At 32.9% G+C, this 27,229-nt stretch overlaps 1 protein-coding gene across 1 annotated transcript in view; it reads left to right on the plus strand.

Moving 5' to 3' along the window:
* Positions 1-1,734: 1,734 nt before the first annotated feature.
* LOC145294239 (DNA-(apurinic or apyrimidinic site) endonuclease 2-like) overlaps positions 1,735-27,229 on the plus strand; it is a 39,180-nt gene continuing 13,685 nt past the window's right edge. Inside the window, exons 1-5 of the mRNA XM_080141344.1 lie at positions 1,735-1,933; positions 13,394-13,477; positions 18,168-18,354; positions 19,812-19,958; positions 22,489-22,558. Of these exons, the coding sequence (XP_079997470.1) occupies positions 1,819-1,933; positions 13,394-13,477; positions 18,168-18,354; positions 19,812-19,958; positions 22,489-22,558 (603 nt within the window). The 5' untranslated portion in view covers positions 1,735-1,818. The remainder of the gene's footprint in view (positions 1,934-13,393; positions 13,478-18,167; positions 18,355-19,811; positions 19,959-22,488; positions 22,559-27,229) is intronic.

Raw genomic sequence — 27,229 nt, forward strand, 5'->3', positions numbered from 1 at the left:
AAGATCTCTAGACAACAAGACCATATATGAAATGTGGTGAAGAAAAACATTGACGATGCAGAGAAAAAAAAAAAAAAAAACAAAGACAAAAAGCAGCATGTAGACACCTGCATATATGTATAAAGATTTTATTCTATTTAATTGATTAATTGCTCATGGATGAAAACATTACGCTAACATCTCTTTTGTTCCCTTTTATTTACATGTTAATGAAGACGACACAATAAAGTAATTTTAAATATTAGAATGAGACATTCTATAGAACAAATTGTAGCAGTCATGTAAGAGTTTTTTGTTTATATGTACGTGCAATATCTTGTGTCATGTTAAGTTGTTAGGGTGGCGTATTAATATGCAGACGATTAGCATATAACTAACAAGCGCAGTAAAAAACCTACTGATTTCCACCCAGCTATTTCCGGGGAAAATACAAAGCAGTTTGACAGACTGACATTTTCTCTCTACCCTTTTCATCATCATGACTTAACTTGCATGTTTACGTCTCTGTATTCTTGTCCTAGTTAAATAAATACATTATTGTAGAGAAAATGTTTCGTATTCATGTTAGATACATATGGACTCAACCGACCCAGCAAAATGGCTATCTCCTGTCTCAACACTTTCAAAAGACACAACCACTTTAACTATAAAATTATGACACACACAACTTGTCAGACTTGAAGGAAAACCAAAACAGTCTCTATCAATGATTAAAAATGATAATGGTCATAAGATTGTGGAAATGGATTAGTTCCACTTTTATGGAAAAAGTGCATTTCCTCATGATACTGCACATTTGTAAATTTGATAACAAATCAATAAATTGCTCAATTTAGTACTATTTGGACTGCTGTTCTCATCTTGAGTGTTATTAGCACATTTCAATCGATGTAACCCAACCTTCTTTAGGTGCATCTTGTTAAACTCAGGAATTTTTCTGTCGAACTCGGGAATCTGTATAGAATTTGGAACGGAACCCTTTAGTTAGCATGCTCTCGTTCTATCAGCCATGACTGGGTGGAAGTCCTAAGTAATTCACGATTGTATTTGCAGTATTGTTAGCACTGAGAGTTAAACCTTCAACCTTCAGAAGAGTGTAACTTACAACTAAATTTTACCAAGTACTTTATCCATTATATCACAGGTTTTTGCAACCTTGAAGAAAGTCGGAGGTTACATTGATTGAAATATTGTGCAGATAACGCTCAAAATGAGAACAGTAACCCGAATAATCCAAATAATACGAATTATCAATCCTCATCTCCCAAATTCAGAAACAGAATTATCCAAGGAAGACATCAGCAAAGATGATGTCAGATCTGCAATTCGAAAGATGAAGTGAAGAAAAACATCTAATTCTGACCAAATTCACAACAAAGTTGCTTAAAGCAGGCGGTGAAAAGTCTATATGTATTAAAAGATTGAAGGTTTTGGAAAGTATTTGCAATTTTACATCCAATAATTAAAATGGTATTAACTTATCAAAATAAAAAAAAACAATTTGATTCAATTGATAATTTAATGACGAAACGATAGCGTAATAATTAAATTTAACTCTTGAAATTCTATTAAAAAGATAAATAAATAAATTTCTATTAAATTAAATTCTATTAAAAAAATAAATCAATAAACAAATACATAAATGACATTTTTATATATATAAAAAAAAGATAAAACAAAAGTGAAAGTGCAAACATTCCGGTAGACAAGTTATGTCCCCTTGCAACATCAAAGGGAGATTACTTGGACATGTTTAAAAATAATCCATTATCGGTGCCCGCCATGGTGTTTCGTTTATGAAAAATAAAAGACCCCAAAATGAGATTGCTCACGTGGAATATAAATGGCATTAGGGCAAATAAAATACCGCTGCCCGAACTCTTTAACTCTTTAGAGTCAGACATCATTTGTCTTCAGGAGACAAAGGTTACACGTGAGTTGTAATATAATTACTTTCTTTTTCTGACACTAAAAAAAGTTTCTGTTTACTGTTAACGTTCAAGATACTTTTCCAGTCATATTCAGTTTTTAGAGTAACTTTTGTTTATTAAATTGTTAGATGAAAGTACAGAAGAAAAACAGAAAAGTAACCGAATTAAACTCAGCAACATACGGTGTTCACCGTGTTTCGTCAGATTTAGTTATTAATATTAAATACTTCTCTTATGGGTCTTCTGTTTTTTCCAAGTTTTTATACTAATTTTGATTAATTTATTAAAGTACAGAATAGTGATGCTCATTTATTTTATTTATTTATTAATCACCTTCACCCCCAAACAAAGCATATTGCCATTTAGACGTAAGGGACTATGCCTAAGAAAGATTAGATTGCCACTTATGGCGGCAATTAAAAGTAAACAAAATACAGAAAGTCTGTATGATATACGAACTCGTTACCGAACGAAGATGTCATATTCCAAAAATCACGTAAATCGATCATGTAGTTTTATTTAAAACAGCACTTTTCCATTGTCGAGGGAGGGGGGAGGGGCTTAACTCTAAGTTCATCTTGGTCAAATAAATAACCGTGTTCAAGACAGTCGGGCGGTCGAGCGCGCCATGGTTTTGTAAACACATAGATTCGAAAAAGTTGTCAAAAAACAAATATATAACAAATAAATGCTATCAAAGGCAAGATAAGTTACTTTTCTACCTAACTGGATATGTTTTTAGTGTTTTTATTTAATGTAACATGTTTATTCAGCTCGAAAAACATAGTGTTTACCGATGAATTGGAAAATTCAAAATGACGCCCGACTCTCTCTTTAACACACATGGGAAAAGGAGTTAAAAATAAAAAAACGGTACTAGTGCACTTATTGATCCGTGCTGAAATAATAACGTTATTATTTAAAAAGCCATTCTTAATATAGGGAGGGAAGGTGTTTTGTACCTGTTCTATACTTTAACCTTACAATTGAATAATAAAAAAAATATATCATAAAACTTTAATTAAACTTGGAAATACAATTTGAAAAATAGCGCGGATCAGTAAGTGCACTAGCACCTAAAAAAAAAACTATACAAAATACTGATAGAAATTCGCTTAATATATGTTACCGTGACATAGGCTGACATATATTCGGTGAATTTTTAACAGTATTTTGTGTGTGTATATATATATATATATATATATATATATATATATATATGTATTTAACTTCTTTTCCCAAACTTACCGTGTTCAAGAGAGTCGGGCGCCAATTAATTTTAATTTTTCAATACATCGGTAAACAAGTATGTTTTTCGAGCTGAATAAACATGTTACATTAAATAAAAACACTAAAACAAATATCCAATTAGGTAGAAAAATAACTTATCTTGCCCTTGATAGCATTTATTTGTTATATATATATATATATATATATATATTATACAACTTTTTCGAATTTGTGTATAGTAATACAAACCCAAAACAAGTTTAGGTAAATGTTACGCTACAACAGAACACTGACCACTCTAATTAGGTTTTTTAGGGGCATTCGAGGTCGCTGACAACGAATCTGATAATCAAATTTACCGTTTGCATGGTATGAACCCCTAGACCTTGGGACTATTTTGTGCCATTTCACCGCCTGAGGCGCCCCAGCACCACCACTGCCTCTTCCCCAATGTAAACAGAATTTTTGTGAAATGGTAAATGTCGGCACACCACATCACTTACAGAAAAACGGTTAATTAAACTGCAGAAGCACCTGTTAATGGAATACCCCCCACTCCTAAAAAGAACAAAAAATATAAAAATGTTTGGTGGTTATGTTTTTGTAAACCGCCCGTGAAAACTTTATTTTTTGGTAAATTAAAAAAAACACATATTTTTTTTTTTTAACTTTCTTATTTGAAAGATTCCTATGCGATGTGATATGACACCCTTCTACACCCGTTCGCACGCGAACGTATTATGTAAAAAAAACACTACTGAAGACGGTGAAATGGCACAAAATAGTTCCAAGGTCCAGGGGTTCATACCATGCAAACGTTAAATTTGCGGCGGGTTTGATTATTAGATTCATTGTCAGCGACCTCGAATACCCCTAAAAAAACAAATTAGAGTGGTTGGTTGTGGTGTAAGGTAACATTTACCCAAGTTTATTGTTTTATTAAAATTCTATTTCCTTGCGCAGACTTTTCGTTGACACTTCAACAGGTGCCACAATGGCCGCCGTCAAAGTACCCAAAATATAGTTTTAATTTTTAGTTGTACCTGTTGAAGGGTCAACAATATATTATAGTTTTAATTTTTAAATTAATCAACACTTTGAATGGAGAGAAGCGCCACCTGGCAACAGCTTAGTGAAACGCATAAAAAAATGGCGCCGTCCGTGTAATACAGAAGTGCCTTTCAAACTAAAAAAATTAAAATTTACGATTTTTAGTGATTTTACTACTGAACTGCATTGAACGTAAAGCTGAATTTTCACCTATCACATTCGATTTAAGTTGTCTCCCCTTTTTTCTTTCATCTGATTTAATCATGGCAGACAAAAACACTACTACTCGCTTAATCGTGAAACTTTATTTTCTTGAATAATAATAAAAAAAAGCTACTTGATCAAATTACGTGATTTTTGGAATGTTTCATCTTTGTTCCGTGACTAGTACGTGTGTCGTACATACTTTTCTGTATTTACTTTTAATTGCCGCCATAAGTGCCAATCTAAATAAGCACTTGAATAGTTAAAGCCCCCTCCCATATTAAGAATGGCTTTCTAAATAATTTTCTGCAGCTTACAAACCGTGCTGGAAGAATAATGTTGTTATTTAGAAAGCCATTCTTCACATGGAAAGAGGGATGTTGTTCTGTACTCTCATCTAATAATTCATTAAATAAATTTGCTAAATCGATGCTTTTGCCGGAAGTTATGTTATGGATGAAGTTTAATATCAGAAACTAAATCTGACCAAACACCGGTTGCTGCTGACTTGGAGTATTTACTCTTTTAGTCTGTCCAGAATAGTTAACAAAGCCGCCTTTCTTCATGCTAAGAATGTGTTTCTAAATAATAATGTTATTTTTTGAGCACGGTCTGTAAACTGCTGAAGTACCGATTTTTTTTTCTTTCTTTTCTTTTTTTTTCTTTCATTTTTTCTTTCTTTTTTTCTTGCCATAAGTCACTACTTATCAAGGCCTGAAGGCTACTTAAGGATAAGGGTTAATAAATGTAAGGTGGTAGTGCGGTAATTGTTAATGGTGTAAATTGGGTCGAATTTGATTATTGATGGGGACAGCTCAACAAGAACTTGTTTACGTTGGATTTGAAGGCTACCATGGTGTATTTAACCGGGGAAATAGGCCAGCTGAACAGTGTTCCACAGGCAGGCAGTTCTGGGAAAGAAACTTTGTTCATGGAATCTGTGTTTAAACTTAGGCACAAATAGAGAGTGGTGGAAATTGTATATACCGGGTTTTGAATAAGTCCTGTTACATTGTAGATTTTCCTATTCAAATTAAGCCTGGTACGTCATTTTGGGTAGAATTAAACAAGTTTGGTTACACAATGATTTATTAGTATACAAGGCATCATATCATTCAATGTAGCCACCTTTGGCGGCAATGACACGTTCCAACCGAGGTCGGAAACTCTTACAGGCCTTCCTGATGTAGTCCTTCTTCATGGACGCCCATGCTCGGTTCACAGAGGCTTTCAGCTCATTTGTGTTACTGTGGCGGGTCTTACAGGCCCTTGCCTCAATATGCGTCCACACACTGAAATCAAGGGGGTTCAAATCTGGCGACTGTGGAGGCCAAAAGTCTTTGGGCCAGAAGCTCATGTTAGTCTCTAACCAGTTCTGCGCAATTTTGGCGGTGTGTGCGGGTGCGCCGTCCTGCTGGAACACGTAATCTGCTTTCTTCGTAATCTTTTTAACCCATGGAAGAACTTTAGTTTCCAAAATGTCTTTGTAAACAGCGGAGGTTAGCCTGTATCCCTGTTCAAACAACACCGGGGGCATCTTCTCCACATTGGATGCTACGACCCCAAGCATCATGACAGATGCTGGATGCTTGGTGGTTGACATTCTCTTGTGGTTAGAGACATCATTCCTAAAGCTTACGACCCGGTCGTTCTGCCTGTTGAAGACTGGATCGACAGTGAATGTTTTCTCATCGGAGAAAATGAGGATACAATTCCCGTGGCTCTTTAAGTCATTCAACAGGCGGGTGCTCCTCTCCAGACGTTTATGAATCATTGCAGCACTCAAGATGGGTTTCTTGAAACGTCTTAGACTCTTTCCTCCCATGCTCTTGACCACCCTGGACACTGTGGATGCAGAAATCTTCATCTTTTGAGCCAGTCTTGTCATTTTCAGCTCAGGATCATTTTCAAAGGCCTTTTTGATGGTTCCACACCTAATTTTTTGAGGCCTTCCTGAACGAGGTCGATCCTTGAGGGTCTCTGAGTTATTCAGACGTTGGGCAACACGATAGACAGTCATTCTACTGACGTTTAGTAGCTTTGCAATGTCAGTTTGTTTGCGACCCGCGCGCAGCAAAACGGAGATTTCATTTCTTTTTCCTTCCATTGGGTTGTACTTATAATTTAGGATTTTCTCAGGAGTCAATATTGTATCTGCAATATATAAGTATTAATTAGACATACTCAAATGTTAGTTACAATCAATAATAATACATGAATTTATAAAAATAAAAATGTAACACGCCTTATTCAAAACCCAGTAGTGGTTGTAGCTAGTCAAGTGTTTTTTGTGAAAGTTTGGCAAGGGGAGACCATAGATTGGAGTTCATTCGAGCACGTGCCATGAAAATAACGATAGAGCAGAGACAGGCTCGCAACGTCTCTTTCGTGGGAAAGAGGTTGCAAAGAAGAGAAAAGGACATCATCCACTAGGGTTCAAAGCCAATTTTGAACTCTATCAGGGCTGGATAGGGTGTGCCGAGCAGCTCGTGATCAAATGTGGCAACAGTACTCCATTTTAGCACGTACCTGGCTCTTATACAGGTAGAGGATAATATTGGCAGTGAGATAGAGTGGTAGAGTGATCCAATCATTTTCCAGCGATCTTGGAAACAAATTTGATGCATGTGTTTCATTTCATATCAGAAGTGAAGGTCAGAAGCTTGTCAAGACATAGAGCAATTTGAAAAATTAAATTAAAACATCATCTCTGACATTGAAGACTTTAAAAAAAGTTTACAGGTGCTTAGATAGATGAGCCCCCATGCCACAGTATATTTCCTTGATAAGATTGAGTTACAACAGCAGTCAATATGCAACCTCACAAAATTAAGGTCGGGTTCCTGAAACAAAAAACAGAATAACTTCATGATCTATAGGTATGTCCACACATATGGCAGACAAAGTTGTATGCTGAAACTTGTTCCACTTCTGCCTCCGTTTTTTTGCTCCCTCTGCTCATGGCATGTGTTTTTTGTGGTTAATGTAAGCTGCTTATATATATCTATATATCTGTGAAAGTGTCTGTCTGTCTGTGTACATTTCCCTGCGCAATAACTGCGTCAATTTTCAGTCTACAGACTCGAAATTTGATATACAGGGTATTGAGATTTTGGAAAATCTTTGTAATTCGTTTTCGGACAGAAATTTGGCTGTTAAGGGGTCACAGTTCAACAATTTGAACTTTGAGAACTCTACCAAACTCCTCTGCCAATTTTGGGTCTAAACACTTGAAGTTTTAGATATAGGTTTCTTGGACATGGATCTAACTTAATAACTTGATTTGAGCACAAGACAATAAATGTTAAAGGGTCATAATAAGGGTCAAAGTTAAAAAATTTGACCGCTTCGGTCTCTACCAAATTACTCAGACAATTTCTGGTCTAAACATTTGAAATTTTATATAAAGAGTATTCAGAGATAGGGCAAGCTTTTTAAACAGTTTAGGTCGAAAATTTTAGTTACCAATATATAAATGTATGTATGTATTTATGTGTGCCTAAAATTTTCGACAGAGGCGACGGGTTTTTACAAGATCAGTATCGTTTTGAAGTTCGACCTTTCAGATGACAAATACTGAAAAATTGGCTAAAACATTAATATCTTCACCTTCAACTGGCCACTTTTCTACGGGGGGGGGGGGCTTTTGCTCGCCAATATTGTCAAAAGTCATCCTCTCCTTTAAATTGTCTAGCCTTATTTAAAACCTACGTCACTTCCGGTTTGGCGGTGGTCATAACAGCAAAGACGTCACGTTTTTTTCGCGGTACGGGTTCGAGCCTGCCTTCCTACTACCACTTTCTTCTTGTGTTTTTTCTTTTTTTGTTTTTTTGTTTTTTGCTTAACATACACCTCCAAACACCCGGGCAATGCCGGGCTGAAATGCTAGTATATCTATAAAAGTGAAATTGTTTCTGTGTGTGTCTGTCTGTGTGTATACTACTGTGTGTATACTACTAGCAAACTACTGTCAATGTTCAGTCTACAGACTCGAGATTTGACATAAGGAGCATTGAGATTTGAGAAAATCTTTTTAATCAGTTTTCGGACAGAAATTTAGCTGTGAAGAGGTCAAAGTTCAATGATTTGACCTTTGAAAACTCTACCACACTCCTCCACCAATTTTGGATCTAAACATTTGAAATGTTACGTGTAGGTTACTTCGACATGAATCAAACATTTTAACTTGATTTGAACTGAAACAATAAATGTTAAGGAGTCAAAATTGGGGTCAATGCTTAAAAAATTGGACCTCTGTGGTCTCTACCAAATTACTCAGCCAATTTTTGGTCTAAACATGTATTCAGACATAGGGCAAGTTTTTTTATTGGTTTTTGGCCGAAAATTTAGCTGTCAAGGGGTCAAAGTTCAAAAGATTTGACCTTTGTGGTCTCTAGCAAACTATTCAGCCAATTTTGGGTCTAAATATTTGACATTTTACATAAAGGGTATTCAGACATGCAGCAAGCTTTTTAATCAGTTTTTGGGCGAAAATTTGGCTGCTAAATTGAAAGAGTTGACCTTAGCAGACTCTACCAAACTCCTCCGCCAATTTTGGGTCTAAACACTTGAAATTTTAGATGTAGGTTACCTGGAGTTCAGTCCATCTGTGCTTGGGCCCTATGTACTGTTCATAACTTTATGTGCATATGCATATATATATATATTAAAAAGTTTGACTCATTTCAGGTAACCTACATCTAAAATTTCAGGTGTTTAGACCCAAACTTGGCAGAGGAGTTTGGTAGAGTCTGCAAAAATCAACTCTTTCAACTTTGACCTCTTGGCAGCCAAATTTTTGCCCAAAATCTGATTAAAAAGCTTGCTGCATGTCTAAATACCCTTTATGTAAAATTTCCAATGTTTAGACCAAAATTGGCTGAATAGTTTGCTAGCGATACTTCTCAATCTATATACTCAATGAATTTTTGATCTACGGACTTGAAATTTGATATATAGGGTATTTAAACATGTGAAAATTTTTTACTTGGTTATCATCTAAAAAAAAGGGCTAAACTTTAGGATCATTGGATTTTTATTTGTTTGTCAACTGTTTCATGACTGCTCATGTACAGTCGTAGAATATGAAAGCTCCCTTATGTTAAAAATAAGTAGGTTTGAAAACACTTTTTAAAGGTCAAGACAAGCTGGTCTAATGGTTATCATACTTGACTCACAGTCTTTAGGTTTTGGTTTCCATCTCAGCGTAAGTATTTCCTTTTATTTACAAGAAGTGAACTGTTTAGAAAAAAACGTAATACTTGCATGCACATGTCTGTTTCTCTTCGGTTTCTTTACTTCATTTTTTCTTTTTCTTTTTTTTTTTTTTTTAAAAGGAAATTAATGTTATGTTTAATACCTACGGTATTTCTGTTTGCTAATAAATAAATCTGCATCAATTAAAATATAATATTTATGCATATTTTATGACCAGGTAGCCTGCTAGTATATAATTAGTTGAATTACAAAAAAACAAAACAATTCTAAAAAATAATTTTTAAAAGATTTAAATTCCAGTATTCTGTGATGTAAAGTTTTAAACATAACATCTTTACTATTATATAAAAGTCACTTTGTGTGTGAGTTCTTTCCTCATAGGTTCCAAAACGGCTGAGCATAGCTTTTGCAAATTTCGCACACAGGTAATTTATATAGATGACAGTGTTCTTATATATGTTTTGTACAGGAATTCATCTGATAAGTATCAAATTGAAAAAATATGATCCTAAAAAGTCTTTCTTACTTATAAAAAAGAATTTTTACAGGGGAATATTTTATGTTACACTGGCAAGGGAGATAATAAAATCTTAGTGAATCATATCTTCTTAAAAAAACACCCTGGAATTATTGACATCTGGAGGTATAGCTTAGTGGTAAAGTATTTGACTACAGATCAAATGATTCCCTGTTCAAGCCTGGGTGTACCCCACCATTTTATATTTTTCTTATTAATAAGTTCAGTTTACGATATAAGAAGAGATATCATTTAAAATTGCTGCAAATCATTTCTTTGCATATTTTAAAACTAAGCATTAATCAGGAGTGACTTTTCCAGAGCATTCATCGTCAAGTCTAAATATCAACTGACATGATATGGTAAACAAACGCAGGCATAATGTGATGAACGACATTATCATCATTATTATTTTTTAATGTTTTTTTTTTTTTGAACTAGTTCATCGGGCAAATTATTCCTTGTAATATATAATATTCAATAGAGGATGTATTCTATAATGATACATACACAACCTGCATAAAATAAAATATCATGTTAAGCATATTGCATGACCAGGCAATGCCGGGCATCCAGCTAGTTTTGAATAATGGTATCCAATTTAAAAAAAAAATATTTTGATATAATATAAAAATGGCTATTGGCAGGTTTAAAATAGCAAATTCAACCCCAACCTAAAATATTTTGTGGTTTGATTTTTATTTGTAGTAGGTGCAACTTGATTTTAATGCCTATTTTCCAAATAATGTACGGAGGCCTCTGATTAATAAAATTAACACAATAAACAATAGCAAAAAAAAAAAAAAAAATTACTTCCATTGTTCAATTTTAGCAGCTTTTACCATCCACACAAAATGGTGACATTGGCAATTTTGCATAAAATTTGGCGATTTTTACACAAGAAAATGGAGAAAACTTGATCTATTTACATTCTAGATTATTTTTGACATATTTACGAAGTTAGATTCTGTTTATTTCTAAATTGTTCCTTTTTAAAAAAAGAATATTTTTTTGCTATTATTGTTTTTCTAAATTCTTACATTTCACGCGAACAGTTTATTCATTTATTTTATTTTCAACATAGTTTGTTGTAGACTTTGTATCATGGTTTACAGAATTAATTTTCTAATGACCCAAAACATGTTTTTGTGGAAAAGTGACATTTGTGTGCTTATTTAAAATTACACTTAATTAAAAAAAAAATAAATAAAAAGTGCAGAAGAATCTTTATGATGTCCATACTCATCAGGGAATGAAGATTTCATATTCCAAAAATTCTGTAAATTAATCTATTTGTTTTTTGGTCTCCCAACAAAAGGAAGTTGGACCTGTAAATTCACCCTTGTCTGTTCATCCATTCGTCTGTCTGCACTTTTTTCAATAATTACACTTTGGAACTTTTTGAAATTTTGCACAAACATTAAACATGATATGAGTAAAAAAGTAACAGAATGGATTTTCCGGGAAAACTCTGGTTGCTCCTCTAGGGGTACCTTTAGGGTTAAAATGGCTAAAATTGACACTTTTGTGCTTATTAAAAAAAAAAGATGATGCCTTGAATTTTTATAAAACTTTTTTAAAAGTTGTAACTGATTTCTATATAATTTTTTTTGTCTATACTTTGTGATAACTCTTAAGTGTGCCCCAGGGGCTCTTTTAGGACTAATAAAAACACTCCATTTTTGGAACTATTTTACCATATTTGTCCAAAATTTTCTGTGTATGTCTATTTAGCAGTTTTGCATGGTGCTGAACTCAAATTTAAATATTGGGGACTTTTGGGGCTAAATGGGGGTGCAAATTATGAACAGGCATTTCTTTTTTTGCATGGTGTAGAACTCAAATTTACATAAGGCCTAAAACTGCACCGTTTGTTCATTTTCATTAGGATTTGACGTCCTCTGGGGACTTTTGGGGCTAAATGGGGGAGCAAATGCTGAACTTAGTCATTTTTTTTATGCCTCGTTCACTGTGCACTCACAGGGGACCATGCATGCTTCACTTGTTTTTTTTGTTTTTTTTAAACGGATCGTTATTTTCATAGCAAGTACTCATCTCAGCTTCTATCTATGGTTATTTTCGTAGCAAGTACTCATCTCAGCTTCTATCTATGGTTCCCACCGTCAAACTTTCACAAAAAAGACTTGTCTAGCTACAACAACCATCAAGAACTAGAACTGCCCGCCTGTGAAACTTTGTTCTTCTGGACTGCTTTCCAGTTAAGTACAATGTGATTGTTTTCAAGTCCAATATAAACAAGTTCTTGGTCAGCACTCAAATAAATGATCCATTTCTAAATACACTGTTGTCTCGGTGACTATCATACACTTATTAATCCTTATCCTCATGTGGCCTTTTGGGTCGTGATTAGTGGTGCGTGTTGTATTTTTCGTATTATTTGGATTCATCAGACTACTGTTCTCATCTTGAGTGTGATTTTCACGTTTCGGTCAGATGTAACTTCAGGTGTATCTTGTTGAACTCTGGAATGTTTCTGTTGAACTCTGGAATGTTTCTGTTGAACTCTGGAATGTTTCTGTTGAACTCTGGAATTTTTCTGTTGAACTCTGGAATGTTTCTGTCGAACTCTGGAATTTGGACGGAATTTTGAGCAGAACCCTTTATTTACTTCATGGGGGTAGCGTGCTCATGTTCCGTCAGCTATGACTGGATAGAGATCCTAAGTAATTTGCAATTGTATTTTTTGGTCGACCACACTGAGGATGGAATCTTCAACCTTCAGGAGAATATAACTGATTTTTACAAATACTCTAACCACTGCACCATGGGTCCTTGCGGAAAATCACTCTGAAGATGAGAACCGTAGTCCGATGAATTCAAATAATCCTCATCTAAAAAAGTCAGAAACGTATTTTTATTTTATTTTTTTTATTTATAAAGAAGTTTATGATATTTAAATGAATATTTAAATGTTGTTGATGCCCCCCCCCCTTTATAAAAGTATTTTTCATATGAAAAAAAAAGAGGGTCTGGATTAAAAAAAAAAAACCCAAAAACTATTATTAACAACTCTTTACAGAACTGTTAACATTTGATCAATCAGTATGTTTCAGTTGTCAATGATCAAAATATTATTCATGATCCCGTGATGTCATCTGGAAAATTAGTTGCTTTATGAATCATTGGTACTTATTTGTAATGACCAGATTTAAAATGGAAGAGTTATATCTAATCTGAAACAACAAAGGAGAGTTTCCTTTTAATATTTTTTGTTATTTTTCAGGTGACATGCTTGATGAAATGACAGCTGATGTTGAAGGTTACAATGCGTACTTCAGCTTTTCCCGAAAGAAAAGCGGTTACTCAGGTTTGTACATGTACGAAAGTTACTTTTTATTGCTGGATTTTTCAAATTTATTGGAGAAAAAAAATTAGCAAAGTGCAACACGCCATGTGAAAAAAAAAAAAAAACTGTTAAAAAAACAAACAGAAATTAAGCAGTATTCATCCTAGGCATGTTGAGCCAGCTTTTTCTGAAGGAAGTTTCTAAATTCATAAATGACCCTCAATCATATATTTCCTAGTTACGAAAGATGACAGCATGCAGTTCTTGCAGGAGGGTTTACAAAATCAGTTCTGATAAAGTCTTTTGAATGACAGACAAAATCTCACAATAAGAGTTAATTTGATTGTATTGTGTTGATTGCATACCCGCCTTTTCTATTTTATCTTTTACATTTTGTTGAATTTTATTCAAACACCTTTTCTTCATGTATGTAATATCGCCTATATAGTAAAATAATTCTTCATGTATGTAATATCGCCTATATAGTAAAATAATTCTAGAAATTCTCTTCTAGACCAAAGTACTGTAGGTTTGCAACAACAGATGCCACATACAAATTTAATGTCTAGACTATTAGCCACTATCTTATGTAACTTTAAAGCGCCATTTTAGATACATTTAGTTTTTATAATAAAATGCTATTGTTATAATAAAATTCTACATTGTATCCTAGAAGCAACACCATCACAATCGCAACATCTTTAGAGGAAGGAGTTCTTATTATTCCCTCTAGATATTTAGTCCTCCTACCGTCATCAGTCAACACCAGGAGGAAATCTACACTTTCTACAGATAATGTGGTTTCACCCATCGTAACTGGATCATAAACATAGAGACATAAGATAAGTTTTTCCTTTACTAATTCATAAGTAATAACAGCTCCCTAGCCAAATCCGTCCATTCTGATTGGCTGAACGCTGAAAATTCTCAAATTCCGGAATTTGATTCCACTAAATAAACAAACACTTATTAACATTAAACTTTGGCGTCACTAACAGACATGTTTTAAAGGCTTTTTATTTTTCATTGAGTACATAATCCTTTTTATTTTTCATTAGATTTATTGTACATGTTAATAATCAAAACTTTTCGTATGCACTTATGTTAATGTGCTGTTTTTCAAATCGTATTTATAGTCATGTTTCTTTGTTTGCGTACGTTAGGCTACAATTCTTCTTATTTTACATTAAATACATCTTTGATGTTATTGATATTTTGCTTATGCAGTATTTGACTGCTTAAAAGCTACTTTTATTGGTTAAAGACCAAATCAAATTTGTTCTACAGAACTAAATCCGCACTCTATCGAGTTTCTCTGTAGACCAAAAATTAGTAGACTCTTCCTTAGACAAACAAAGTCACTTATAGCTTTAAACACTGCAACATCATTCGTGCACGTTTTTTTTTTTTTTTCAAATAACAGCATTTCTCTACTGATTTGCATAATTTCATGTTTGATTGAAAAAGCTGACACGAGTTGATAAAATTTTTTAATTTTGCAATCAGACAAGACTAAAGAAATAAAACTATATATTTAACATCATGCTTCTAAAAAAAAACTCAATCAATTTAATAAGCAAAACTGTGACTTGATTTTGTTATTCATTTCATACAATGACATATATTTATTTTAAAAATTTACAGAAGGTTCAAATTCAATGTAGGAGAACCAGTTTATGGTGGAGAAATATTGAACTTTCTTCAGCCTCTGTTTTTTTTTTTTATCTGTTCTTCCCGGAAATGGAGACTGCATGTTTTTAGTTTTAGTTGCTGGGAAGAACATATATAAAAAAACAGAGGTGAAGAACTCATGAACTCATGAACTGACCCCCTATATTGGATTTGAAACTGGCGGTACCAATATTTTTCTAACCTTCTGTAAAATTAAAAAAATATTATGCTCTTATATTAAATAAGCACTTTGCTGGGGGGTTTTCCCCACAAATAGCACACAGTTTTATATATATATACTAGCGGTTCAGCCCAGTTTTGCTCAGGCCATATGTACTGTTCATAACTTTATATGCATATATATATATATATATATATATATATATATATATATAATGTTAAAAAGTTTGACTCGTGTCCAGGTAACCTACATATAAAATTTCAAGTGTTTAGACCCAAAATTGGTGGAGGAGTTTAGTAGAGTCTGCAAAGGTCAACTCTTTCAACTTTGACCCCTTGGCAGCCAAATTTTTTGCCCAAAAGCTGATTAGAAAGCTTGCTCCAGGTGTAAATATCTTTTTATGTAAAATTTCAAAGGTTTAGACCCAAAATTGGCTGAATAGTTTGCTAGAGATCATAAAGGTCAAATCTTTTGTACTTTGATCATCTGGCAGCCAAGTTTTTGGCCAAAAACTGATTAAAAAGCTTACTCTATGTCTGAATACACTTTATGTAAAATTTCAAGTGTTTAGATAAAAAATTGGCTGAGTAATTTGCTAGAGACTGCAGAGGTCAAATTTTTTTTAAAGTTTGACCCCAATTTTGACCCCCTTAACATTTATTGTTTTGAGCTCAAATCAAATTAAAAATTTTGATCCATGTCCCAGTAACCTACATCTAAAATTTCAAATGTTTAGACCCAAAATTGGCGGAGGAGTTTGGTAGTTTTCAAAGGTTAAATCGTTGAACTTTGACCCCTTGACAGCTAAATTTCTGTCTGAAAACCAATTAAAAAGGTTTCCCCAAATCTCAATACCCCTTTTGTCAAATCTCGAGTCTGTAGACTGAAAATTGACAGAGTAGTTTGTTAGGGAAATGTACACACACAGACACACAATTTCACTTTAATAGATATGTAGATATCACTCTAAACAAGGTATGACATCACTTGATGTACCTATTTACTATGCCTCCCCACGGGACAGAGTTAGACACCAGGGTCGTTTTTTAACGTGGAGAAAAGGTACAAAAATAAAAATTGTCTCAGTCGTGAAGGATTTCTCCTCCACCGAAAGAGAACAAGAAAATGAAGTGCAGCATCTGAAGAACAGATACTACACTTTGATCTTGTCCAAAAGGCCTTGATGTAAATAGCTTAAAAAAACACTTCAAATCTAAAAACTATTCAACAATAAGTGTTAGATGGATAGAGTCAGACTCAGAAAATATCAGTCCTTTCCCTTTTGTTAAAAACATCACTCCTGGAATGTGAGAACTAAAGAACAAAATAAGCAAATCTATATATCTATAAAAGTGAACATGTCTGTCTGTGTGTGTACATTTCCCTACGCAATAACTCTGTCAATTTTTAGTCTACAGACTCGAAATTTGATATACAGGGTACTGAGATTTGGGAAAATCTATGTGATCGGTTTTCGGCCAGAAATTTGGCTGTTAAGGGGTCAAAGTTCAACAATTTGACCTTTGAGAACTCTACCAAACTCCTATGACAATTTTGCGTCTAAATACTTGAAACTTTAGATATAGGTTCCTTGGACATGGATCTAACTTAATAACTTGATTTGACCCCAAAGCGATAAATATTAAAGGGTAAAATTAAAAAAAATTGACCGATTTTTTTTTGTTTTTTTTTTTGCTCAGCATACACCTTCAAACACCCGGGCAACGCCGGGCACCCATGCTAGTATATATATATTTGAGAAATCGGCTTATGCAAGTGCTAAGTCTATTCATATTTAACAATTTTAGTTAAGGCTTTCTTTTTTTCTTTTTCTTTTTTTTTCATCCTTATATAGTTGAATTCTCTTTTGTAATTATGAACTTTTTAGAAGTTGGATTATATATGTGCTAAGTCTACAATAGGTTAAATTTAGATTTTTTTTTTTTCTGGGAATTTAAACTATATTCTTTATTTTTACATTTTTTTACTCCAAACTTCTTTAGACTATATATATATATATATATATATATATATATATATATATATATATATATATATATATATATATAGTCTTTGAAGTTTTTTAACATTTGAAACTACACAAAAAATTACTTTTTATCATTCGTTAAAAAAAAACACTTAGTCAGTAAGTCATTTAATCACCTGCAATCACTGCATCAACTCTCTCGAATTTACTATAATACCAATTTTTTTATTTTTCAAGGGATCATCAGTTGTTTACCATGAAACACTGTTTCGGGGATTTAAAAACAAAACAGTATATTACTTCAGCAGCAGTGTTGATCAATATATATATATATATATATATATATATATATATATATATATATTGCATATTTGTGTTGCTAGGAAACCCAAATTAAGTTGCTTGTATGACTTCCTGGGCTTGGATTCATTCAAGTTCTGACTTCGTAAACATGCGCAAATGTATTAAACATCTTATCAACAATGACTCTGAGTATATCTTGTATTTCCACATGTACACATGCTTTCAAAGTCAGAAACACGCACCTGCCATGACTTTTTGGAAACATTTTTTTAATGCTCAGAATTGCTAAAGCACAGACGGAATTTCCTGCATCAATCGTTTGAATATCGAAATAGTGCATTCTTTAAAACCTTTCATGTTTCTCAAAGTTCGTCAAAAGTACATCTCATGCCTGCCTCGATACACATTTACACACTTATATTCCATAACTGTTTATTTCCCTAACAATTGTACATTATCCTCTGCATGCACTTTTGATGCGTTGTAGGATACCTCCTGAGCACTGTACTCAGTGATTATTTTATCATTTTTTTTTTTTTTTTTTTTTTTTTCTTCTTCTACCATCTTAGGTGTTGCAACTTACTGCCGAAATAGCTGTACACCTGTGAAAGCAGAAGAAGGCTTAACAGAGATTTATTCCAAGAAGGATGCTAAAGATCTTGTTGGTTGCTATGGAAATCTTAGTGATTTTTCCAGTGATGAGTTGGTCTCCTTGGATTGCGAGGGGAGAGCTGTTATTACGCAACATGAAATCAGGTAACCAATCTAACATGTATCTTCTATGAGGATAGAATACACACTACATCATAAAATGAAATGCTGTGAAGACGGGATGTATCAAAAAAGACAAAAAAAAATAAATAAATAAACACAAATTTTTTTTTTTTGTAATTTATTCCTTTGTTTTTGTTTTGCCTTTTGTTGTTATTCACACATATCTTGTTGTTGCCACATCTGGGGAGGAGCTGCTAAGACTAGCTTTTCCTACTTCAATCTCCAAAATTCAGAAACGTTTCTTAGTCTTCACATTTTTTTTATAAAGTTTGACTGATCAGATAAGCATAAAAGTATAAGCATTTTAACTTTTATGCATTTTAATTATGAAATAATAATTATGCATTTTAATTATGAAATAATAATTATCAAATGATAATTATTAAATAATATGCTTGAAACTGATTTTAAATTGGGATGTTGAAAATCTCTACTTTATATAAAAGAAACTTTGTGTCTGTGTGTGAGTTCATTCCCTATGGACTCGAAAACGGCTGGGTCAGTTTTTATGAAATTTCACATGAAGGTACTTTATGTGCCTGGCAGTGTTTTAAATAGGTGCTGTATTGGAATGTCTTCAATAAGTATCAATAACTGAAATAATCCGATGAAAGAAGGAACAGGCGATTTTGACCAAAGTTAACAACTTATACAGCCTAACATCACAAATGCATTTGAGAAGTTTTATTACAACATAAGCCAAAAGGCTCGACATATAAAATCAACAGTAGCTTCTTTGATATAACAGGAGTGTGTTCAAAATGAATGTTTCTGCTTTAAGTATGAGACTTGACTTTTGCATTTGAAACTCTAATTGAAGCCATTATATATATATATATAAAAATAATTTTATAAAATTAACAGTAGGTCCTTTACAGTGTAATGTAGACTACAATGTATTGTGAACTAAGTCACTGTGGGAGGCATGTGAGCTTTATCACAGTGCACCACAAGGGGTCCCCAACTAGAGCAGGCAATCAATCGATTTGATTGAAAAAAAGTAGATTTCACCAATTTCGATGACAATAAAAATATAGGAGTGTGAAACATTCGTTTATCATTATTCAATCCTGTACAACGTTGAGTCACCCTGCTAGTGTATAATAAATACAAGAGTACTTGAACAATAAAACAATTTCTCTTATAATAAATTAAACAATGGGATTTAATAATGGAAAACTTGTTAACGTACAAGAACATAAAAATGAAACTTTAACAATGTTAGCTAAAACTTTTTTTCTGAATGTAATAAATTTTTCCTAATTTAACTATAATAAAACAGGGAACTTATAACTCAAATCAAGTTAAATGTCTTTTGTTTTAAAATACATCTTTAGTTAGAAATAATGACTATCGAAGCAGAATTGACAACTACTGTGTAGTATTTTGCAATATTTTGAATATTGATTCCTAGTGTTTGTTTGTTTCCCTGTGTACAGACTAAAAGATTCCACGTGCTGCCACGTGGCTATCATCAACGTCTACTGTCCGAGGTATGATGCAGAAAATGAAGATCGGCATCAGTACAAACTGAGGTTTTTTGCCCTCCTACAAGTACGAGCAGAAGCATTAAAAAAAGAAGGGAGGTAAGTGAATTTTTGGTTGTAAATATGCTATCAAATAGAAATGTGTTATTGAGCAGCCCCAGTGTTGCCCAGGAATGAATGAGGATCCCAGTCCTGAACTGCATATTACTATTTTTTCATTTATATAATTTTCAGTTATTAAATTCTAACATATCACTCTATAATTTTGATTATTATTCTCATCTTGAGTATTATTCACACAACGTTTCGACCAATGTAACCTTGAATATTCTTCAGATGTATTGTGTTGAACTTAGGGATCTGCACGGAATTTCAAACAGGACCCATTATTTAATCCATGGGAGTAGCTTGCTCTCATTCCATCGGTTATGACTGGTTTAAGTAATTAGCAGTTGTATTCTGAATATCGCCCTATACATATTTTTAATTCAAGGATTGAACCTTTAAACTCTAAAAGAGTGTCACTTGCAACTAAATTTTATCTAGTACTTTATCCATTATGCCATGTGGAATGCATGCTTCTCCCATGGATTAAATAAAAAGTTTTGTTTGAAATTATATGCAGAGTTCAGCAAAAAAAATTCCTGAGTTTAACAAGATACATCTGAAGAATGTCGCAGATTCCATCAAGCGAAATGTTGTGCAAATAAAACTTGAGATGAAAACTGTAATCTGAATAATCCAAATTCTCATCTCAAAACTTTAGAAACATAATTACTCAATAAATCTTGCATCTAATAAATAAAACATAATCACTCAATAAATTTTGCATCTAATTAATAAAACATAATCACTCAATAAATTTTGCATCTAATTAATAAAACATAATCACTCAATAAATTTTGCATCTAATTAATAAAACATAATCACTCAATAAATTTTGCATCTAATTAATAAAACATAATCACTCAATAAATTTTGCATCTAATTAATAAAACATAATCACTCAATAAATCATGCATCTAATTAATAAAACATAATCACTCAATAAATTTTGCATCTAATTAATAAAATATAATCACTCAATAAATCTTGCATCTAATTAATAAAACATAACCACTCAATAAATCTTGCATCTAATTAATAAAACATAATCACTCAATAAATCTTGCATCTAATAAATAAAACATAACCACTCAATAAATCTTGCATCTAATTAATAAAACATAATCACTCAATAAATTTTGCATCTAATTAATAAAACATAATCACTCAATAAATTTTGCATCTAATTAATAAAACATAATCACTCAATAAATTTTGCATCTAATTAATAAAACATAATCACTCAATAAATTTTGCATCTAATTAATAAAATATAATCACTCAATAAATCTTGCATCTAATTAATAAAACATAACCACTCAATAAATCTTGCATCTAATTAATAAAACATAATCACTCAATAAATCTTGCATCTAATTAATAAAACATAATCACTCAATAAATGTTGCATCTAATTAATAAAACATAATCACTCAATAAATTTTGCATCTAATTAATAAAACATAATCACTCAATAAATCTTGCATCTAATTAATAAAAAATAATAACTCAATAAATCTTGCATCTAATTAATAAAACATATTCACTCAATAAATCTTGCATCCAATTAATAAAACAATAATCACTCAATAAATCTTGCATCTAGCTAATAAAACAATAATCACTCAATAAATCAAATTAATAAAAACAATAATCACTCAATAAATCTAATTAATAAAACAATAATCACTCAATAAATCTTGCATTAGACTTGATTCATCAAGATAGTCTCGTTCTAATGTGATTGCAATGTTTTTCTAATAATTCGATGCTTTTTTTTTTCTGGAATGATTTATCTTAACTTAAATGTATTTTGAAACTTTCTTTTGAAGAAATTGCTCAAACTTTGGGCTGAGCAGTTTGAATATGAAACATTGTGTTGAAGGTCTTGTGAGATTGTTACATGATGGATGTGCAATGTGAGTCAGAGGCAGGCTTAGATCAGATGACCTCAGAGAAAGATTAAACCTGGACAGTATATGGAAATGTATGCAAAACAGGAGACTTTGATAGTATGGTCACATTGAAAGAGAGTTATTGAATTTTTTTATTCTCGATATAGAACAGTTTAGGTCATAGGGTCAACTGGCAGGGAAAGTCCAAGGAAAACATAGGAGGAAGTGATAAAGATGAACCTTAGAGAAAAGGGAATAAATAAAGACCTAGTCAAAGATAGATTGATTTAGAATCAATTTCTTGAAACTGCCCAATGCATGCCAGGATGATGAATATATGAGGGCAATATAGACGTACATACTGACTATTTATAGTGAAACAAGAAGCATGTCATACAAGAGGAAGTGATAAGGATGGATTTAAGAGAAAGATGGATAAATAAAGACCTTGTCTGGAATAGGTTTGTTTGGAAATGAAATTCCTAAAAGCCACCCAACACATGCCAGTATGCAAAACTAATATTAAACCAATTATGATGATGATGGTGATGATGATTTATAGATCTTTTTTTTTTTCTTATATATTTTGTTTTTAATTGTAACAATTTTTTTATGTTGTTTTATACTAGTCATGTTATCATCCTTGGGGACATCAACACGACACATCGATGCCTCGATCACTGTGAACCGGAATCTCAGGTAAACATGTTTTTTTTTGTTTTATTTTCTTTAAATATTACCTACTTCCTTGTCTAAATAAAACAATATATTTGTATATCAGAGTTCTCTTACTCAGTTGTAAAATTTTATTTATTTCTAGCCAGTGTACCGACATTGCCCGGGGATTGAATGAGAATCACTACTCTGTACTTTTTCATTATGCTCATAACACCATATTATTTTGATTTTATTGCCACTTCTCTTATCTTCTGTGGAGGATTTTTATACATCTCTCTCTCTATCTATATATATAAAAATGTAAATTTGGTTCGTTCCAAATGAATAAAACCATATTTCTACGCTACCAATTTATTTGAAATTTTCAGACAACCCATCTTTAGAGTCGAGGCATGTTTTTGTTATTAAAATAAATTTACCTTGCGAATTATTAAAATATTAAATAAAATAAATATATTTTTTTAACCGTGGTGCGAATCTGTTCTGTTGATAAAACTGAACTTCCGGTTCGATTCATTTCACAGCCACGAATTGACGAAAGATTTCATTTTCTGTTTAGTAAGTAAAAAAAAAACAAAAAAAAAACATAATTCATTTGTTTATCTTCCAAATTTTTTAATTTACACATTTTTTCTTTATTATATAAGGCCCCCAAAAAAGTTTGTCGCTTGCTTTTTGAATTTTTTTGTTTTTCGATATAAGATTGGTTGGAATAAAAAAAAAAACACGATTTAAAAAATAGCGCGGATCACTCTCTGCATTAGCACCAAAAAATGTTACTAAACATTTATTGATAATTTCTCACTTTTACAAACATTTGATTTTAAATTTCTTTTTAAATGACGACTTTTATCGACTTTTTTTTTAAATATCCCCCCCCCCCCCCCCATGGTGTTTATTCCGAAATCCATTGTTAACATGGAGAGGTTGAGGGTGTTTATTCTGAAAGCCGTTCTTAACATTTGTGGAGGTGGACCTAATGTAAAAAAAAAAATAAATGAATAAATAAATTAAAAAAAAAACTAAATCATAACTTCTCACTTTTACAAATATTTTTTAATTTACATGCGCGGATGAACAATTTGTTGAATAGTGCGAAAACAAAACGTTTTTGCAATAAACTTCGGGATAATTTTTTGGGTAAATATTTACATTTAGGTCCACCTCCACAATTTTCTTTTTTAAATGACGACTTTTATTGATAAATAAATTTACTTCTCCGCAGCTTTTATTGATAAATAAATCTACTTCTCTGCCACGGCACTGAACCCCTCCTTTTTTTTTTTAATAGTATTTTCGGGTGGGTATGCTGACAACAAATATCAGTTAAATTTTGCAAAAGTGGTGTTTATTCCGGAAGCTGGTTGGGAGGGGGGGGGGTGATTCCAAGGTGGACCTAATCTAAAAAAAAAGAAAGTTTTTTATGCGCACATAAGCAACTATTTTTTTATTAACTTTTTTTTTTTACTTTTTTATTTAAAAATTAGTAAATTTCAATGAATACAATAATAAATCATTTATCATTAATATGTGTTTTTGGTTTTGTGTTGAATGAAACTTTTTTTTTTCATTACAACAATAATGAACCAATTTAAATCTTCCAGCATGCATTTAAGGGTTACGAAATTATCAATAAATCGTTTAGTTACTAAGCCAACATCAGTAAATAAAAAAAATGTTACGTGCGCATGCATTAGCCTTGAGTAGGGGGGGGGCTAAGGGAGCGACCATTAAATAATTATGCTGGTCGCCATGGAACTCAATGTCCAAGGAGTACCTAAAGTGGCACTTATGTTATCGTGCTATTTTTTAAAATAGTATTTTCATGTTAAATTCAAATTTTACAATATGTTTTTCTTTTATTAATTTGTTAAGTGAAAGTACAGATAACCCGGTCGGTTTCTAATGTGAGGAAAGTCTAGCCCCCCCCCCCCCAAAAAAAAGGGGTACTCTGGATAATAACAAAACATTAAAATTGCCTCAGTCTCGAAAGATTTCTTCTCTACTGAACGAGGAAACAAACGGTGAAGTGTAGTTCACCTTCTGTTTCTCTCTTCCTCTCTTAATATCTCTCTCTATCCTCTCTCTCCCTTTCCCTCTCTCAATCTATCTTTCTCTCTATACCACCCTCTCCATCTCTCTTTGAGCCCCTTTCTCTCTCTAATTCCCTCTATCTCTCTCCTTTCCTCTGTCTCATCCCTCTCTGTTTCTAACTCTCCCCCTCTCTCTGTTTATCTATCAATCCCTTTATCCCTCTATCTCCTTCTCTTTCTCTATTTTCCTCTCACTTTCTCTTTTCTATCTATATATCTTCCTCTCTATCTGTCCATCTCTAATCTCTTATCCTATTTTAGTCTCCTAAATTAATTACAGTGAATAAGGCATTGTCAAAACATGGATAAATCCTATTTTAGTCACCTAATTTACTGACTGTGAGAATAGAAGTTATTTGGAAATTACTGCTACCTTGAACAGCACCAGAAGTAACTGGTAAAACCTTTCTAATTAAATTGATTTTGGCAGCCATTGGTAACAAAATGACATAGCCTTAGCCCTTGCTGCATGAGGAATACCTGCGACCTTGCTGCCAAGTAGAAGAATTATTTATTCTACTTTAAAACATTCAATTTTTCAAAAATCTCATGTTCGACATCTCCAAAACACCCAATATGGGGAAAAATATTGCAGAAATGCAAACTTATTTTTTAGGATGAATGCACAATGGTACGCAAAAATCACTTGAGGCTCTTGGTCGATCCTTGCAAGATTTGCGTGGCAATGTCAGACCATTTGGGAATGCAGTAATATTGCTTGCAGGAGATTTCAGACAAATGTTACCTGTTATTCTTCAATCAACACCAGCAGATGAAATAAATGCTTGCCTCAAATACTCTACTTTTTTGTTCCATGTGAAGGCATTAAACTTAACTCAAAATATGCATGTCCAGTTGCCGACTGTTCGATCCGCACAAAAACTTTTGCATCACTTGTGGGAAATTGGGTACAAAAAAGTGCCAGCTGATCAGAGTTAAGGGCAAAATTCTTTGACTTTTAACTTCTGTAATTTCTGTAATTTTATTTCATCAAAAGAATAGTTAGTTTAAAAGGTTTTTGCAGATATTCAAATTATAAGAATTCAATTTGACTGAGTGAATGAGCTATTCTTGCAGGTCAATACAAATATGCCCATGAACTTAACGCTATTATTCAATGTAAAATTCCAAGTGAGGTAGTCAAATACAAATCCATCGACACTGTTGTGAAAGCAGATAAAATGGTTAATTATCCAACAGCTATATTTGCCAGGGATGCCACCGCATGTATTGCAACTGAAATTTGGTGTACTAATTATCATGTTGTTAAATATAAACCAATTCAAGCTTTGCAATGGCACATAGCTTGCAGTAAAAAAAAAATTAACAAACAATATCATAGAAACAACAATCTTAACAGGACTTTTCACAGATGAATATATCTTCATTCCATGCATTCTTATGATTCCACCGGATACATCATTACACATTAGGAAATTGAACTTTCCAATTTTATTGTCATTTGCAATAACCATCAACAAAGCACAGGGAACAATCTTTACAATTGTGGGCCTTACAGTTACACACTGACTGTTTTTTCACATGGACAATTTATATTACGTATTCAAGAGTCCCCAAACCGGAAAATCTCTATATCAGCTAAGAAAATGGAACAACAAAAACTGTGTACCCATGCAAAATGGAAAATTAAACCTATAAGAAACATGCTTTTTCTCATTTTGGAACTTTTTCCATTGCGCCAATTTGAGCCACAGCAACGCGTGGCAGGGTACAGCTAGTATATATATAAAAGTGAAAGTGTGTGTGTGTGTCCGTCCGCCAAAGGCTTTTTTCCTGCGACTTCTAGGTCGGCTCACTCCTTCTTAAAACTTTTATATGCTGTCTAGATGATAATATGTATGACTTAACAACAGGGGTCGTGCGTGTATTTAATTTGTCCGACTTTTAAACGCTATTTTTTCCAGATTTTTAGATCACTGCGTGTTTCTTTAGCTATTCGGTATAAAAAAAAGCGAAACTGGATTCGAATTGGCCAGTTGGTTTCCAGAAAGCGATGTAAATGTTTGGTCAATGTTGGCTTTTCACTGTCATATCAGACGATTGCTTTCATTTGGACAACACTCCCCTAATAAACGGGGGAGCTGCAAAGTTGGGTTTTCACCTCATTAAAAACTGACCTGCAGAAAATGTTAACTACTGAATAGCCATTGCTTACGGTGTTGTAAATCTTAACTCCGCGACTTCTATTTGACCCCATTAAACGGGCACCTGTCAATTCTACTTAAATAAATTCAAACATCTTTCACTTACTCTTTCTTGCTGGCCGAGCGGTTAATGTTTTTTTTCCAACTTTGCCTCAGGGCTTCAGGTTCCAAACTCCCGGGCAATGCCGGATACTCTTGCTAGTATATAAAAGCCAAAATGTGTGTTAGGGTGTGCATTTTTTGTGTATGTCTGGCAAAGGCTTTTGGAGGGGGGGGGACGCTTGAGGCGGTAACTCTTTCTTAGAAACTCTTATATGCTACCTAGATTATAATATGTCTGATTTACAAAAAGGGGTGGTATGTATCTTTTATTTGGGCGACATTTACACACTATTTTTGCGATATGTTTACTCTCCGCATGTTTCTTTGTTGTA

This window comes from Euprymna scolopes, chromosome 2, assembly GCF_053919585.1.
Source record: "Euprymna scolopes isolate OS-2025 chromosome 2, ASM5391958v1, whole genome shotgun sequence".
Lineage (NCBI taxonomy): Eukaryota > Metazoa > Mollusca > Cephalopoda > Sepiida > Sepiolidae > Euprymna > Euprymna scolopes.